Source organism: Microcaecilia unicolor, chromosome 10 (genome assembly GCF_901765095.1).
Source record: "Microcaecilia unicolor chromosome 10, aMicUni1.1, whole genome shotgun sequence".
Taxonomy (NCBI): domain Eukaryota; kingdom Metazoa; phylum Chordata; class Amphibia; order Gymnophiona; family Siphonopidae; genus Microcaecilia; species Microcaecilia unicolor.
In genome coordinates, this window is record NC_044040.1 from 93,825,595 (window position 1) to 93,841,340 (window position 15,746).

Sequence of the window (15,746 nt, forward strand, 5' to 3'; positions counted from 1 at the left end):
TATGCAAAATGAATTTTTCAATTGGATACCGTTGAACCATGTGGGTTAAACAGAAATATTGAATGACATGCATGTTTCTGAACATTTCATTCTGTGGTTCCTTTAATTTTTTTCCTCTCAGCTGATTGGTGCAGTTGGGCTGACCGCAATTCTTAAACCTGCTGCCATCTTGTTTCAGGTTTAGAAATGTGAAAAGTTCTACATATGTCTCCCTCCTGAAGCAGCAAAGAATTTATAGCATGTCTGTGGTTCCCTACTGCGAGGGTTTGAGGTGTCTTTTGTTTAATTGATTTTCATAGTCCCCTTAGTATACGGAATATATTGTGTAAAGTTTTCAAATCCAGTTGTTTTGTTGTAGTATCAGATATTAAACTATAAGGCATTCACAAAGTAAGTAAGCGTGGCCCAAATTAAGCATTTTTTAAATTATTGATCCCAAATGCTCAGCAGACAGAAGTTCATGTGATATAAGAAAATAGAATGCCACAAAAATTTTCATTTAGCAGTGAATAATTTTTCCAATTGACTAAAATTATTTATTGTGCAACAGTAATAAGTATATCAAAAAGAGTTTTGTGATGATCTGGGAGACTGATAATTGAAGAACAGGATTTAAAAATGATTTGCAGTAGAGATAAAAGGATGTTAATTTTTAAGATTTTACAACTAATACACCAAATGGCACTGTGAGCATTCAAAAATCATGTGGACAAAAACAAACAGAAAACCCCCTCCAATTGTAGACTAACCACGTACTAAACGTTTTGAATAAATAAACATGGACTAAAAAAAAAAAAAAAGAAAAATCACGTGGACTAGTGTTCTAGGCTGTGTGTGGCAATGCCAGCAGAGGTTGGAAGATGATAGCTTTGCACTGTGTAGCTTTTGTGATGTCCAAACATCTCTATGATTAGAAAAAAATACATTGATTGCAAAAAATTAAACAAAGGTTTAATGACCACCAAAGCTTGATTTGTAAAGCTTTTTCTCAAAGCGACTGAAGGGTATTTTTGTTCTTGTATTGATGTGACAGTAAAATCTTGTACACAGATGAAGCAGTATGACCATTGCTCAGCAGAGTTGGTTAGTTGGTAAATAGTAGGATCAGAACGATTAATAATCTTCCATATACTGGATATTTGCAGACAATGACATAATTGAAGCCAACAAAAAAATTGAGACGTGGCCAAATGGAATTGAGATTGTAATTCTTGGAAACTACACATCATGAGCTATACAATTACAAATATCTTCCAAAAACCAAATGTTACATTTTGCCCATGATTTCCAGTAGAAAGTATTGTTGTTAATCAGAAGTTTAGGATTGTTCCATATAGAAACATGCAATGAAGTATGTATAGGATATTCAAATAAGTGATGCAGATCCTGTAGACAGGTCCTAGTGCTGACTAAAATGAGGTTATCTTCTTGTATGTGTGCCAGAGAAGTGGTGATAAGGAGGTTCAAAGGGATTGGTTGGGCTAAGGATTGTTCAAGTCATTGTCAGAGAGAAATAATCACTATCAAGGGAAAACAATGACAACCTTGTTATATTATAAAAGTCTTGTGATATAACAAATAAATCAGGAAATAATACTCCAAATTTTTCCTTTGGGGATTTAAGCTTTGTCAATGAGATCCTAACGGGTTTAAATTTCCAGAGCAACGAGGATAAGAGTTTGTCGACTTGTTTGTTGAATGAGTTGTGGAAAAGAGTAAGAATCATACTAAGTATATAATTTATTTTGGAGGAAAACACATTTTAATAGTTGCAAGCCTGCCCCTCCAAGATAAGTGCAAAGGGTGCCAGGACAAGAGGAGATTCTTAAGAAATTTTAAAATGTTATCTCCATTATAGACTATTGTGTCACCTATTTTTTTGGAGGACTAAATTAAAATCATACATTGGACTAAATCACGGGTAGCATAGACATTTAGGGGGGCACTTCAGTTTTAGATTGGTTGATTTTATATCCAGAAAACAGAGAAAAAGTATGAATTAGGGAGAAGAGCGATGTCAGTGAAGATGATGGATTAGAAAAATATAGAAGTATATCGTCTACTTATGCAGACACCTTAAACTGTATGTTTTGGTGTGTTAAGCCTGTGATACAAGTCTTAGACTTAATCACTATCAGAAGTGGTTCAAGGGCCAAGTTAAGCAAGTGTGGGCACAAAGGGCACCCTTGATGCATGCCTTTATGTAGCTCTTTATAATCTGAGAGATTATTAGTAATAATTTGAGCTATAGGATTAGAATACAAGCCTTTAATTTTATCAATAAATTCTATATGGGCCCCAAACCATTGCAAAGCGTAAAAGAGATAAGACCACTCCACCCTGTCAAAGGCCTTTTCTGCATCTAGTGAGAGCATATTGACAGGGCAATCGAGTCATTTGGCCAGATTTAGCAGATAAAAAAATAGCCTAGAGTTATCTGTGTTAAGCCTACCCAGCATAAACCCTACTGGACATGGAGATATAACTGTACCAATGACTTTATTTTAGTCTATTAGCCAAACTTTTTGCATACAATTTGTAGTCCGTATTAAAGAGAGAAATAGGCCTATAGTTTTGAACAAGCTGGGGATCTTTATTAGGTTTAGGGATAACTGTTATCAGAGCCTCTGTAAAATGGTTGGTGTTGATGTTATTGTTAGCCAGGTGATTAAATAAGCTGAAAAGTAGTGGCGAGAGACAGTTTTTAAAGAGTTTATAGAACTCAACTGGGATGCCATCCAGCCAAGGTGCTTTACTAGAGGGAAGACCATTTAAAGATAGTGTAATATCTTTCAAATCAATAATTTGGAAAGGGATAAGCCATCACCAGAGGACTATTGTGGATGTTGATTGTGATCAATCATCCATGGTGATGCCCCAACTTACATGTCTGACCTGATAGACCTACCATCCAGGAATGCTAAAAAATCATCTTGCACATTCTTTAATCTTCATTTCCCCAACTGTAAAGGTCTAAAATATAAACTATTGCACGCATCAACCTTTTCCTATATGAGTACGCAATTCTGGAACGCACTGCCACGCAACCTAAAAGCGACCTATGAACTGACCAACTTCCGTAAACTACTAAAGACCCATCTCTTTGACAAGATATACCACAAAGACCAAAACATGTGATACTCTCAAATATATCCAGAAATGTTAATAATGCCTTCTATTATATTACTATCTTGTATTCCATTACTATGTAACTCAAAATCCTTATGTAACACCATATCTCTACTCTCTTCTCATTTCCACTATCCATGATGTAGTGTAAGCCACATTGAGCTTGCAAAGAGGTGGGAAAATGTGGGATACAAATGCAATAAATAATAATAAAATAATAATAATCAAGAGAATTAGCAATGTTCAATGGGCCTCCTTGTGAGTCAGATTGATACAAGAATGTGTAGAAATGATGAAACAATTTTAATATATCTGTAATTGAGGTGACTACATCATTTTTATGATTTTTAATTGATTGGATTTTAGAGCATTTATGCATTAAGTAATTAGCCAATAATTAATTAATTAATAATTCTGCCTCGCCTCACCCTATGCTTGGAATAAACTTCCTGAGCCCTTACGCCAAGCCCCCTCCCTACCCATCTTCAAATCCTTGCTCAAAGCCCACCTCTTCAATGTCGCCCCATTTTGACTGCCCCTACTTGACTGACTGTACATTTGTCCTTTAGATTGTAAGCTCTTTGAGCAGGGACTGTCCTTCTATGTTTAATTGTACAGCGCTGCGTAACCCTAGTAGCGCTTTAGAAATGTTAAGTAGTAGTAGTAGTAATTTACTACTTTCATTGCCTTCAATATAGTATCTTGTTTTGGTTAGAAATATTTCCTGGCAGGCTAATTCACTCAGGCCCCTGTTTTCAAAGTCGAGCTGCAATGCCGACGTAGCCCATTCAAAGTTTTCAGCAAAACATCCAAAATCAGATTTAGACTCAGTATCATGCCCCGCCACATGAAATAGGACACACACTATTATAAAATAAAACAAAATGGTACAAAGTGCACATCATTAGTTGAACGGGATAACACCTGCAGAATATCCCAAAGCTGCAGTGTATCTGATAGTCTTGTATTTTCCTTAGAACCTAGAGGTTATCTTTCACATTGGTGTTCAACAGCAGTATTTCTCAAGCTGATCCTGCAGTACTTCTTAACCAGTCTGGCTTTCAGGATATCTATAATAAATATGTTGAAGATGGTTTGCATGCACTTTGTGCAAATCTATCTCATAGATATTAATTTTGACTAGGGATTGCTCTAGAAGTGTCATAAGACACACTTTTTCAGTGCACAGAATAAGAAAACAGATCAAAAGTGGGGAGAAAGGATGAGTTTTTATAATTTAAGAACTGTTTATTTAAAATCTTCTTTTTCTCTTTATTTTGTTGTGCCTCTCTTCATTCTAAATTTCTATTCTGTCTCTTCACTCCTTTATTTTCTTTCTTATTCTGTATTCTCATTTTGTCTTTTTCTTCCTGTTCTTTAATTTTTTTCACTATTTTCTTCTTTTTTCGGTTCGTTAATTTACTTGACATTCATTTTTCTTTTTCTCTCTCTTTGTTATCATCTCTGTTTTTTTCCATTGTCCTTGTATTCTTTGTATATTGTAGGCTGCTTTCTCAGATTTCCTGCAAAGGAGTTCCAGAGATTTATCGAAGCATGTGAAGGTTGTGGTAAGTGTGGGACTCAGTCGTAAAAATGACTAAAAAAAATAGAGCTGTAGTAACAAAAAAAAGTAGAATTGCATGACAAAGTAGAAGTAATATTTTATGTTGTGTGTGTGTGTGTGTGTGTGTGTATGTGTGAGAGAGAGAGATGAGGAAATGCATGTGTAGGGGATGTGTGTGTTTCAAGAGTGGGCTTTGTGGGGGGCAGTAAGCAATAGGGATGGGCTGTCATTTGCAACAACATAAAAGTCAATGATATATCCCATATCATTGCATATTGTTTAATGAGAATGAACAGAAAAAAACATGGAATATGGGGAGGGGGGTCTTATAATATCTGCTTGTTATACTACTATCATGTTTATCATTATAATATTAACCAAGATCCTTCTGTAATACTAAATGTCTATTTTCTCATATATTTCCATCATTCATGATGTATTGTAAGCCACATTGAGCCTGCAAAGAGGTGGGAAAATGTGGGATACAAATGCAATAAATAAATAAATAATAGTGTGCACTATTTGGAAAACGTGATACCACCTTTCAAATAGAGCACTCTGTTTGAAAAGAGGGCACAATCTTTCTGAAATAGTTCACCTTCTTTGATAAGAGGGAGCACACAATGTCATTCCCTCCAAAATGAAAATGAAGACTAACCAAAATAAATAAAATAAAACAAACACACGCAAATGACATGGCACACAGAAGGAAAGGAAAACTTTGGGCTGCACATCTCTAGTAAGCAGTGTTTCTTTGGGATATGTGCAAGTATATAGTATGTGAAGAAAGAATGAGGAAGGAGAGTGTGGGCTAGAAGTGTGTGTTTTGGGGGTGGTGGTGAGGATTATGGGAATTTGAGTATGGGTGTGGGATGTATGTGTGGATTTGTGGATGTATTAATGTGTATGTATGTATATTTCTGTGTTTGTGTGAAGGGGATGTAGATTGATGGGGGGGCATTGTGCTTAGGATGTATTAAGGTTGAATCTAGGTGTCTGCATTAACATGCCTCTTTTGTATATAAATGTCTAGAATACTAGCACTTGCATGCAGTGGCGTAGCCAGAAGGCAATTTTTGGATGGGCCAAAGGTTGGATGGGTGGGCACTTGAGTTGCCAACTTTTTTGCTTTTTTTTCAAGTTTATTTGTAATTTTATTAGAATGGTTGAAATAGTACGACATCTGAATCATCCATAGCTTAGGTTCACAACAGATATAAGAACACATGTCAACATTTAACTGGTCCCCCCCCCCCCCTTTATCTTCACTCACCCCAGCCTCCCTCCTCTCCTCCATGTCCCCCTCTACCTCCAGAGTGGTTATGAAGGATGGCCAGACCGAGCTGACCATATGACATATGAGTCCCAGATATGTTGATATGCTAAGACACTACCCATACGTAGTGCTGTGAGTTTAGACATCAAATGAATATAATCCAGTTTACGAATTATCACAGATATGTCAGGCAGAGACTGTTGTTTCCATGCTGCCGCCAATACTAATTTACTAGCCACAAACACCTGCGTGGCCAGTCGGTGAGAGTTCACATTCACTCCCCGCGGTTTAACATGCAAAAGACAGTTCTCCATTTTTGGGGGGTATTCAACCTCAATCAAGCTAGATACGAATTTCAAAACTTTGGTCCAAAAGTCTTGTGCCACCGGGCATGACCACCTAATGTGATACATATCTCCCTCCTCCCCACAATGTCGCCAACATAGGGCCGACCCCATTTTAAACATTCTAACCAGCCTTTTGGGGGCATAATACCAACTATACAGTATCTTATTTCCATTCTCTATCAAAGAGCTAGACACCGACACTCCCAATAAGGACTTGAACACTCTCTCCCATTCTGTATATTCATAAGATACCCCCAATGCCTTTTCCCACTTCTGTAAATAATAGTGCACCGGTTTGATCTCCTGAAGCAACGCCTGGTATATTCTCGATATCCCCCCTCTTCCCCCCCCCCCCACCCGCCATTGCCTGCTCCAATTGTGTTTCCTCTATAAGTAAGTCCCCCTTAGCTCGCCTAAGAATGAAATCGTGTAGTTGATGATATTGAAATGCATTAGATGAAGATATCCCATATTCTTCCTGTATATCCCCAAATGCTCTCAGGCCCCCATCCTCCCACACCTGACCAAGCTCACTCAAGCCCGATTGTTCCCATCTGCCGTAGGGTTGTGCGTCCCTGGGAAAAACCCTGATGCAAACCGTATAAGCATATGGAAAAAGTATGTGCGCCCTGTAAAAAATCGCCTTCTGATCGCTTGTCATGTTTTAAGGGGCCACCCCAGAAGAGGCGGAGCTATCTTTATCACACACCCCCCTTAGCAATTTCTCAGGTAGCCAGGGGATTGCCCACCAAGTTTGCTCCAGGGCTTTCCAAGTCTTTCCCTCCCCCTGAAACCAGTCAGCCAAGATTCGGAGCTGAGCCGCTTGATAGTAGAGGAAGAAGGATGGAACTCCCATTCCCCCATGAGCTCGTAGCTAGTGCATTACCACTCGACGTACCCGTGGGGGCCTATTCTTCCAGATGAAAGAAAACACTCTCCTATGCAAGCCTTGAAAAAATTTATCAGGGATGGAAATCGGCAATGCCATAAACAAATACAGCAACTTAGGAAGCACTATCATTTTAACCGCATTTATACGCCCTAACCAAGAGATCGTCAATCCCTCCCATCTCTCCATCTCTAAAAATAGCTCTCGCACTTTAGCAGGAAAGTTTGCTTCGTACATATCCCCCAAGCATTTGGTCAAGTTAACCCCCAAGTACCTGACATAGCGAGATGCCCATCGAAAAGGAAAGCTGCATCTCAGTTGCATAACCTGATCATCTGGAACTGTAATATTTAAGGATTCTGATTTGTCCATATTTATCTTAAAGCCCGACACCCTACCATAATCCTGCAATTCCGAGGTGAAGACTAGAAAGGAAATTTCTGGTTCAGTTAGGGTAAGTAGGATTTTTTTTTGTTACATTTGTACCCCACGCTTTCCCACTCATGGCAGGCTCAATGCGGCTTACATATTGTATACAGGTACTTATTTGTACCTGGGGCAATGGAGGGTTAAGTGACTTGCCCAGAGTCACAAGGAGCTGCCTGTGCCTGAAGTGGGAATCAAACTCAGTTCCTCAGTTCCCCAGGACCAAAGTCCACCACCCTAACCACTAGGCCACTCCTTCATCTGCAAACAATAGAATCCTTGATTCGATCATCCCCCGCTTCAACCCTTTGATATCTGGATGTGTACGGATATAAACAGCCAAAGGTTCACTAGCGCAAAAAGGAGAGGATACAAGGCACAGCCCTGTCTTGTTCCCCGATACAACTGAAACTGAGAAGTAAAGCTACTATTTACTCTTACAACAGCAGTGGGCCCCTCATATAATAGATATAGCCAGTGAAGAAAACAGCCCGATATTCCCATTCTCTCCGCCACTGCAAACAAAAAGGGCCAATGCACCCTATCAAATGCCTTCTCGGCGTCCAATGAAAGTAGACACATAGGAGCTTTTAAGGATTGCGCACAATAGATAAGATGAAGCACCCAATGGATGTTAACAAAAGTTTGATGCCCATGAACAAACCCTGCCTGATCTTCCTGCACTAAAAGAGGGAGGTAGTGCTGTAAACGAGATGCTAATATCTTAGTAAAGATTTTATAGTCCACCCCTAATAGGGAAATCCTATAGGAGCTGCAGAGTTGCGGATCTTTACCCTTCTTTGGAAGGACCATAATAAGAGCCAATTTCCAAGTCTCCGGGAGTGTCTGTGTCTCCTGCAAGGAGTTGAATACCCGCAGCAAGAGGGGGGCCAAAAGCCTACCAAATATCTTGTAAAACTTATTCTTAAAGCCATCCGGCCCCGGTGCCTTGGTAGGGGCCAAGGCCTTGATTGCCTCTAAAATCTCATCTAGTTCAATAGGTCTGGATAACCTATGTTGCGCCCCCTCCAATAGCTTTGGTAGACGAACCTGGTCTAGAAAGGCTAATAGGTCCTCTTCTGAAGGATTAATATCTGATGTTTACAGATTCGCATAAAACGGTGCAACATTAGTCGCAGCTCTTCCGGATCTGACGACGTTACCGCTCCAGTGCCATCTTTCAACTGTGCAATATGGGCTCGACCTGCCTGCTTTTTTAATTTATGGGCCAAAAGTCTACTCGCCTTATTTCCGAATTCAAAATGTGTCTGTCGAACCCTCTGCAGTTGTTCCGAAATGTCTGCCAATTGCAACTCGTGAAGATCCTGACGGAGCCTATGCGCCTGATCTATTAAAGATTGAGAGGGAGAGCAAGAGTTTTGCACCAGTATGAGTTTATCTACCAACGCTAAACGTTGCCGCAGAAAATTTTCTGCCCGCTGACGCGCCTTACACACGTGAGCTTTTAATGCTATAAGATGCCCTCGCTTAACCGCATTAAACCCGTCCCATAGCCCCACCGGTGTGACTTCCCAGTTATCATTTAGCTGAATATACTCTTTAACCAGGTGCTCAAGTTGTTGAACATTTGTCTCATCAGAAAGCAAAGTATCATCTAAGTGCCATTGCAGCGTGGCTTTCGACTGGGTCTGAGAGCGAAGACATAGAACAACCGGGCTATGATCTGACCACATACGGGATATTATCCGTTGGTCCTGAATACACGGAAGAATTGAAGCATCGCCTAACCAGAAATCAATACGAGAATAAGATTGATGGACTGCTGAAAAATATGTGTATTCTCTCTGTGTAGGGTTAGTATATCGCCAAAGATCTATCAGGTGCCATCTAGTTATAAATGCATGAAGCTGTGAGCGGCTCTGATGTGCATATTGAATTGCTAGATTAGAATTATGAAGTTGGGGGTTAAATGTGAGATTGAAATCCCCCCCCCCCCCCCCCCCCCCACACACACACTAGAACTGACCCCTCCCCACGCGTCAGCATTAACTGATCCATTTGGTGGAAAAATTCCCTCTGGTCTGTATTAGGCTCATATATATTAACTATGGTGTATTTTTGAGTCCCCACTGAAAAGACTGTTAATAAATAACAGCCTCCTTCATCTCGGATAGTTTTTTCTATGCACCAAGGATGGGAGTTATTAAACGCTACTAAGATGCCCTTTTTCTTGCCCCCCGTACGGTTAGATGCAAAGTATATAAATGGATAGTTGCGGTGCCTACACAGATATTCATGTTGCGGCTTTAAGTGTGTCTTCTGAATCAGGGCTATGTCCACTTTCAAGCAGACCAGTTCCCGAAACAGAAGTTGCCTTTTCATATGTACATTCAGACCCCTGACATTCAGGAACATTAAGTTTATATCTGACATCTTAACTTTTCTTAACCCCACCATGGCCATCCATATCCTCTCCTTTCACCCCCCACCCCCACCACTCACAACCACCCTTCATCCAACAAACTAAACCCACCCCCTCCCTCCCCCCCACCATATTGTGACCCGTTCTCTTATTCTGTAGTGTATCTCCCCTCCCTCCCATCCTCTCCACCCCACATAACAGCATTTATCAAAATTATGAAACAGCAATACATCCCCCAACATCACAAATCAAACCTCCCAGACATCAAATTGGACTCAACACCAGCCCAAACAGTTAAAACCACATCCTTTATACGCATGCATTAATCCCATATGGGGCTCACCAATAAACACAATAATATGACCTTAAGATGAATATAAAGTTCACATCAATTTTCAGGTGAGACGGCCAGCCGACTGCTGGCGCTGCAAGCGTTTGTGCCCCACTTGCTGCCACTTAGGGTGAGCCCTCAAAGCTGGATCCAGCTGAGACCCACCAGGCCTTGACGGTGTCTCTATCATATCACCCTCAGGAAGGATCTCACGCGCTTCTGCGACCGTTTTAACCTGATGCAACTTTCCATCTTTGTAAAAAACCAGCGCAAAAGGATGTCTCCATCTATACCGGATCCCCATTTCCCGAAGTCTGACAGTGACAGGTTTTAAGTCAGCCCGACATTTCAAAGTGGCTGATGCCAAATCTTGGTAAATCTCCAGAGAGTAAGAATCCCACTTGAAGTCTGAGGCCTGTCTTGCTGCTTTGAGAACCCGCTCCTTCATCTTAAAGTCTTGGAAACACGCTATTATATCTTTAGGAAGATTATTCCGTGTTGACCCCAAAGCCCGATGAGATCTCTCTAATAGTACACTTTCCGGGGCAACAGGCACCTCTGAGGTGGATAACAGCGAGCTCACCACTCGCTGGATTACGGATTCACTATCCTGATATGTTGGGGTCTCCGGGAGACTGCGGAACCGCAAATTGTTGCGTCGGCTCCGGTTCTCTAGGTCCTCTAGGTCCTCTAGCTTGTCAGCTACTACTTGTTGCTGACCAATGCGTATGTCCGTGAGCTGTCTCTCCATCGATCCCATTGCCTCTGCCTGTTCATCAATCCGCCCCTCAGCCTCTTCCACTCGATGCCCCAACTCCTTGATCTCTCCACGCAGATTAGCCCCCAGAGCTGGCAAGTCGGAGCGCACCGCCTTGAGGTCCGATTGGATCTCCTGCAGCCAGGAGCGAAGCTCCGGGAACACGCCTTCCTCGGGACCTGCCATAACTTGTGTCTAGACCACCTCTCCCGAAATCGGGTCTTCAAGTTTCTCCCGCTCGCTCAAGGCCTCCTCCGCCTGTGCTGCCATGTGCTTTTTGCCCGTAGTGCTCGTGAACGCGAATTGAGATAAATCGACTGCTTCTATGCAAACCTGTATTGCCGTCCTCAATTGCCCACATGAAGAGCTTCTCAGGCTTACCGGACGGGTAAGATTCAGATGCCGTGAGCCGGGGGATCACAAAATAAAAACGCTGCGGGTGATCGAGAGCTCGGCACTTAGGCATATCCCTTCTGTGTTCCTATTCTCCCCCTTGTCTGGTATCTCCCCCCCCCCCTCTGTGTCCATATACCCCCCTCTCCAGTGTCCAGCACTGTATCTCTACTACATATCCCCCTCCCCCCTTGTCAGGCATTGCCCCTCTGTGCCCATATGCCATCCCCATACAGCATCTCACATTTGTGTCCCTGTCCCCATGCTCCCACCTAATGCCCATCATCTCCCTTCTGTATCTGTAGACCTCCCTATGTCCCCTTTCTCCCTCCTCCACACCAATGTGTCCCTCTCCTTTCTGATCTCACCCCAACCAGCTTCTCTTCCTCTCTTTCCTTCCCCTTGTGTATCTGGCTCTTTCTCCCACTGTGGGTTCAGCATTTGACCCACTCTTCATTTATCTCCTTGTCCAGCATCTCTCCCTTCCCTCTAACCCCTCCCATAGGTCCAGCAGATTTCTCCCTTTGCTCCAGCCCTCCTTGCAGGTCCACATCTCTCTCCTTTCCCTCCAACTGCCCCCCCCCCCTGCACATCCAGCACCTCTCCCCTTCAAGTCCAGTACCTCTCTCCTTTCCCTTCCCTCCAACCCCCCTGCCCCTCGCAGGTCCAGCACCTTTCTCTTCCCTTCAGGCCCCTCCCCTCCCAGGGCCAGCAACTCCACATCTTCCTTACCCCCCCCCCCCCCCCCCCCCCCAAGTCAGGCACTTTTCCTTTCCCTTCAGCTCACTCCCCTTGCAGGGCCAGCTCCTCACGGTCTTCCTCATCCCCCCCCTCGCAAGTCCAGTACCTCTCCCTTCCCTTCAGCCCCCTCCCCTTGCAGAGCCAGCACCCCTCTGTCTTCCTCACCCTTTCTCACCCCTGCTGCAGCACTTGCATTTAATCGGCACTGTCACTCACAGACACGATGCCAACGTCCTGCTCCAGGGTCTTCCCTCTGCCGCGTCCCACCCTGCATAAACAGGAAGTTGCATCAGCGCGGCAGAGGTAAGGCCTCGGAGCAGGATGTCGGCGTCGCATTTGTAGTTTCTGTCAGGCAGCACCGATAGCAAAGTGGAAGTGCTGCCGCAGGGGTGGGAGATTGTGAGGTGCAGGAGCAGGATGCTGCATCTGTGAGATAGCATTAAATGCAAGCGCTGTGGTGGGGGTGGGAGAGGGTGAGGATTGGAAGACACGGAGGTGTTGGGACTCTGCTTCTGGGTGGGCCTGAGGCAAAACTGTGTGGCCCTGGGCCTATCCAGGCCCACTCGTAGCTACGCCCCTGCTTGCATGTGTATGTGTACACATACTTGTGAAAGTGCCAGCAGAGTGCATAAGTGCTATTCTGCAAATAACTACTTAAATTACAAAATGCATGTTTGCAAGGGGGCATACACAGGGGTGAAGCATTGCTGTGGCCCCCAATTATGAGCATAACATACAGAATACTGTACGTTATGTGTGTCCCTGCTGTGTTTAGGTGCATATAATTCTAAATGTTAGGCATGCCAATACCGAGTTATGCTAGTATTCTGTACAACGGAATCCGGATGTCCAGATCCCTTTATAGACTACCATGCAGCCTTGAGGCACCTAAATGGAGGCATCTAGTTATAAATTTTTCCCCTAAATGCATTTGGGGCAATACTTGTGTATTTGAGGTATATGTACATATATGGATGTGTACTTGGGTGGTATATGTAGGGTATGAATGGTCATGGATGAGATCTGGCATGTGTATGTGGAGTAGTATATATGAGGTGTGTGGATGTGTCTTTGGAGGTTAGTATTATAATCTCCCAGAGGTAATCTTATGTGCAGAGGGCACCCTTGTGGCTCCTGTCCAGCACCTCAAACCCACATCCAAGGCTCACTAGAGCTTTGCCTCTAAGAAAGGCTCAGAGACAGTTCTTCTCTATAGCAGCCTGTAATCCCAGTCTCAACGTTTGGGCTCTTCTTTAAACTCAGGGTGACTGTTCCCCAGTTATCATCCTGTTTCTTCTCAACTGAGCCCACTTATTTGGGAGACCTGGGTCTCAGTTTATAACAGCCACCTCCCCTGGACAGGACTTTTAATTCTAATTTTACAGTCCTGTCCTCCACCCCACAGCTGTTAGTCCAGTTCGAATAGTACTCAGTTCCATCTGGCCCAATGTTCCTTTCACATTGGCTCCATTACTACAATATCCATAGCAAAGTAAGTACCTTCTTGGTTTTTGAGGGATCCTTCTCTCAGCTTCCAGGGGGTCTCCACCAGCAGGTCTCTTCCTTCTCATTTTCCTCTCCTCCTCAGTTCCTCCAGGAAGTGCTCTTTATAGGCCTGAAAATAGGTCACCACTCCCTTTCCAGGCTCCTCCTCCTAGCTCTGGAAGTCTAGAACCTTCTAGTCTGAGAGCTTCCCCTGGCATGTCCTATACTTGGAGCACTCCCTAGCTGTCCCTTCAGGTCATTACACTGATATACCCATTTTGGCTCCCTCTAGTGACCAGATCAGGGCATTTTCCAGTCTTTTCCTTAGGACAGCGCCTTCTGGCGGCCTCCTTAGGGTAGGGCAGTCCTGTGTTTATCACAGTATATATGGGGTATATGTGTGAATGAGCATAGGGGTTTATATACGTATGTGGGGTGAGAAGCAAAATGAGTATATGTGGTCCCTTATCTCTTTCCTCCCTTCTACCTTCCTCTCTCTTCCCCTTGCCTCATTTCCTTCTCTTTGGCCTTTCTATAGCAGTTCTGCTGGTCCACTTCTATATCAATTTTATATCAATTTTATATGGCCAAGTGGGATAGATGCTACTGGGCCACTCTGGTGGCAATGAATGATAGTTTTCAGGAGGCTAATGGTATGAGTACTAATGGGCCACTTCAATGGTGATATAGTCTTCAGTGATTGGTATAATGAGTTCCGCTGAAACACTAATGGTGGTATGTGACCATTTATTATAAGCCAATGTGACAAACTTCATTTGGTCACTACAGTGTTACTCTTCAGTAGCCCAGCAAGAAAGGTTTTGTGGGCATGCTGCAGCAATAGTATTGACCTCAAGCACATATTCTTTCAGTTTGTGGTCTTTGCCACTAGTCTTCACCTGTGACACCAATGTCATGAACAGACAGATAGTGAAACAAAAACTATAAGTATATTTTTATGTTCTTGAAATATTCTCAAAAGACTAACAAAAATATTGATTAAAGAATATATCTATTTTCCAGTCTGCCAGGAAAAGGAGAAAGTGCTGAAACTGCTGTTTTTAGAATTATGGAATAATTAGGCCGCTTAAATTCCCACAAACAGTAGAGGTACTCAGAGCTACAGCTAATTTCAGCCTGGAATTCTAAAACCCCAGAACATATATATGAAAAAAAATGAAGATAGGGCAAACTAAGATGGCAGCCATGCTGACTCACTGAGTAGCACTATCTTTCATGGTACCCAAAAAGCTTTCCTTATACAATGGAAATCTTTAGAATATACCAGTTTACTGGCTGATCATGCTAAAAAAATGGAAACTCTGGAAACCAGACTATTTAACCTTGAATCGTTAGAGACTGCCCTGACTAAACACAATTTATTGAGTCATAGGTAATAAATAGAAATTAAACAAAACAAAGAAAAGAAAATAAGATGATACCTTTTTTTCTCCGTGGACAAGCAGGTATAATATTCGCATGTGGGTGACACTGCCATAGTGCACTGGCATTTTAAAACTTTGAGACAGTCAGTCTCTACCATGCATGTGCAGGTGCCTTCCTGTCCATTGCTTGAGTGCAGGACCAGCAGTCTAGCATTTTCTGAGGAGCAGAGAGGTTTCTAATCTCTCCTCAGCATGTCAAAGTTTTTCATTTTGATGCCTTACCTTTTCGGGACATTTTGTCCCATATTTTCTTTTCTTTATTTTTAATCAATTTATTGATTTTTCAAATTGTTTTTCCATTTTTTTTGCCTTTGAGACCTTTGAGCCCTTCTTAAAGCCGGGAAGCATTGACCATTTTCAGGTACGGAACTACTCAAACTCCCCAGGGCATTGAGCCTTTTGACCTTGCATCAGCTGTTTTTCCCTCCATGTCAACGAAGGTGCCGACTGACTTTAAAAAGTGTACTCGATGCAATAGGACCTTTTCAGGCACAGACCCCCATAACTGGTATGTTCAGTGCTTGTGTCCAGAGTACTAAGACATACAGTGTGGCCTCTATCTGTGCATGCAAATGAGGAC

The 15,746-nt window shown here is 42.7% G+C and overlaps 1 protein-coding gene across 1 annotated transcript in view; it reads left to right on the forward strand.

Annotated features, from left to right (window-relative positions):
- Positions 1-15,746, forward strand: part of DGKI (diacylglycerol kinase iota) — a 1,705,262-nt gene that overhangs the window by 1,093,926 nt on the left and 595,590 nt on the right. Inside the window, 1 exon segment of the mRNA XM_030215620.1 lies at positions 4,635-4,697. Coding sequence (XP_030071480.1) covers positions 4,635-4,697 — 63 coding nt within the window.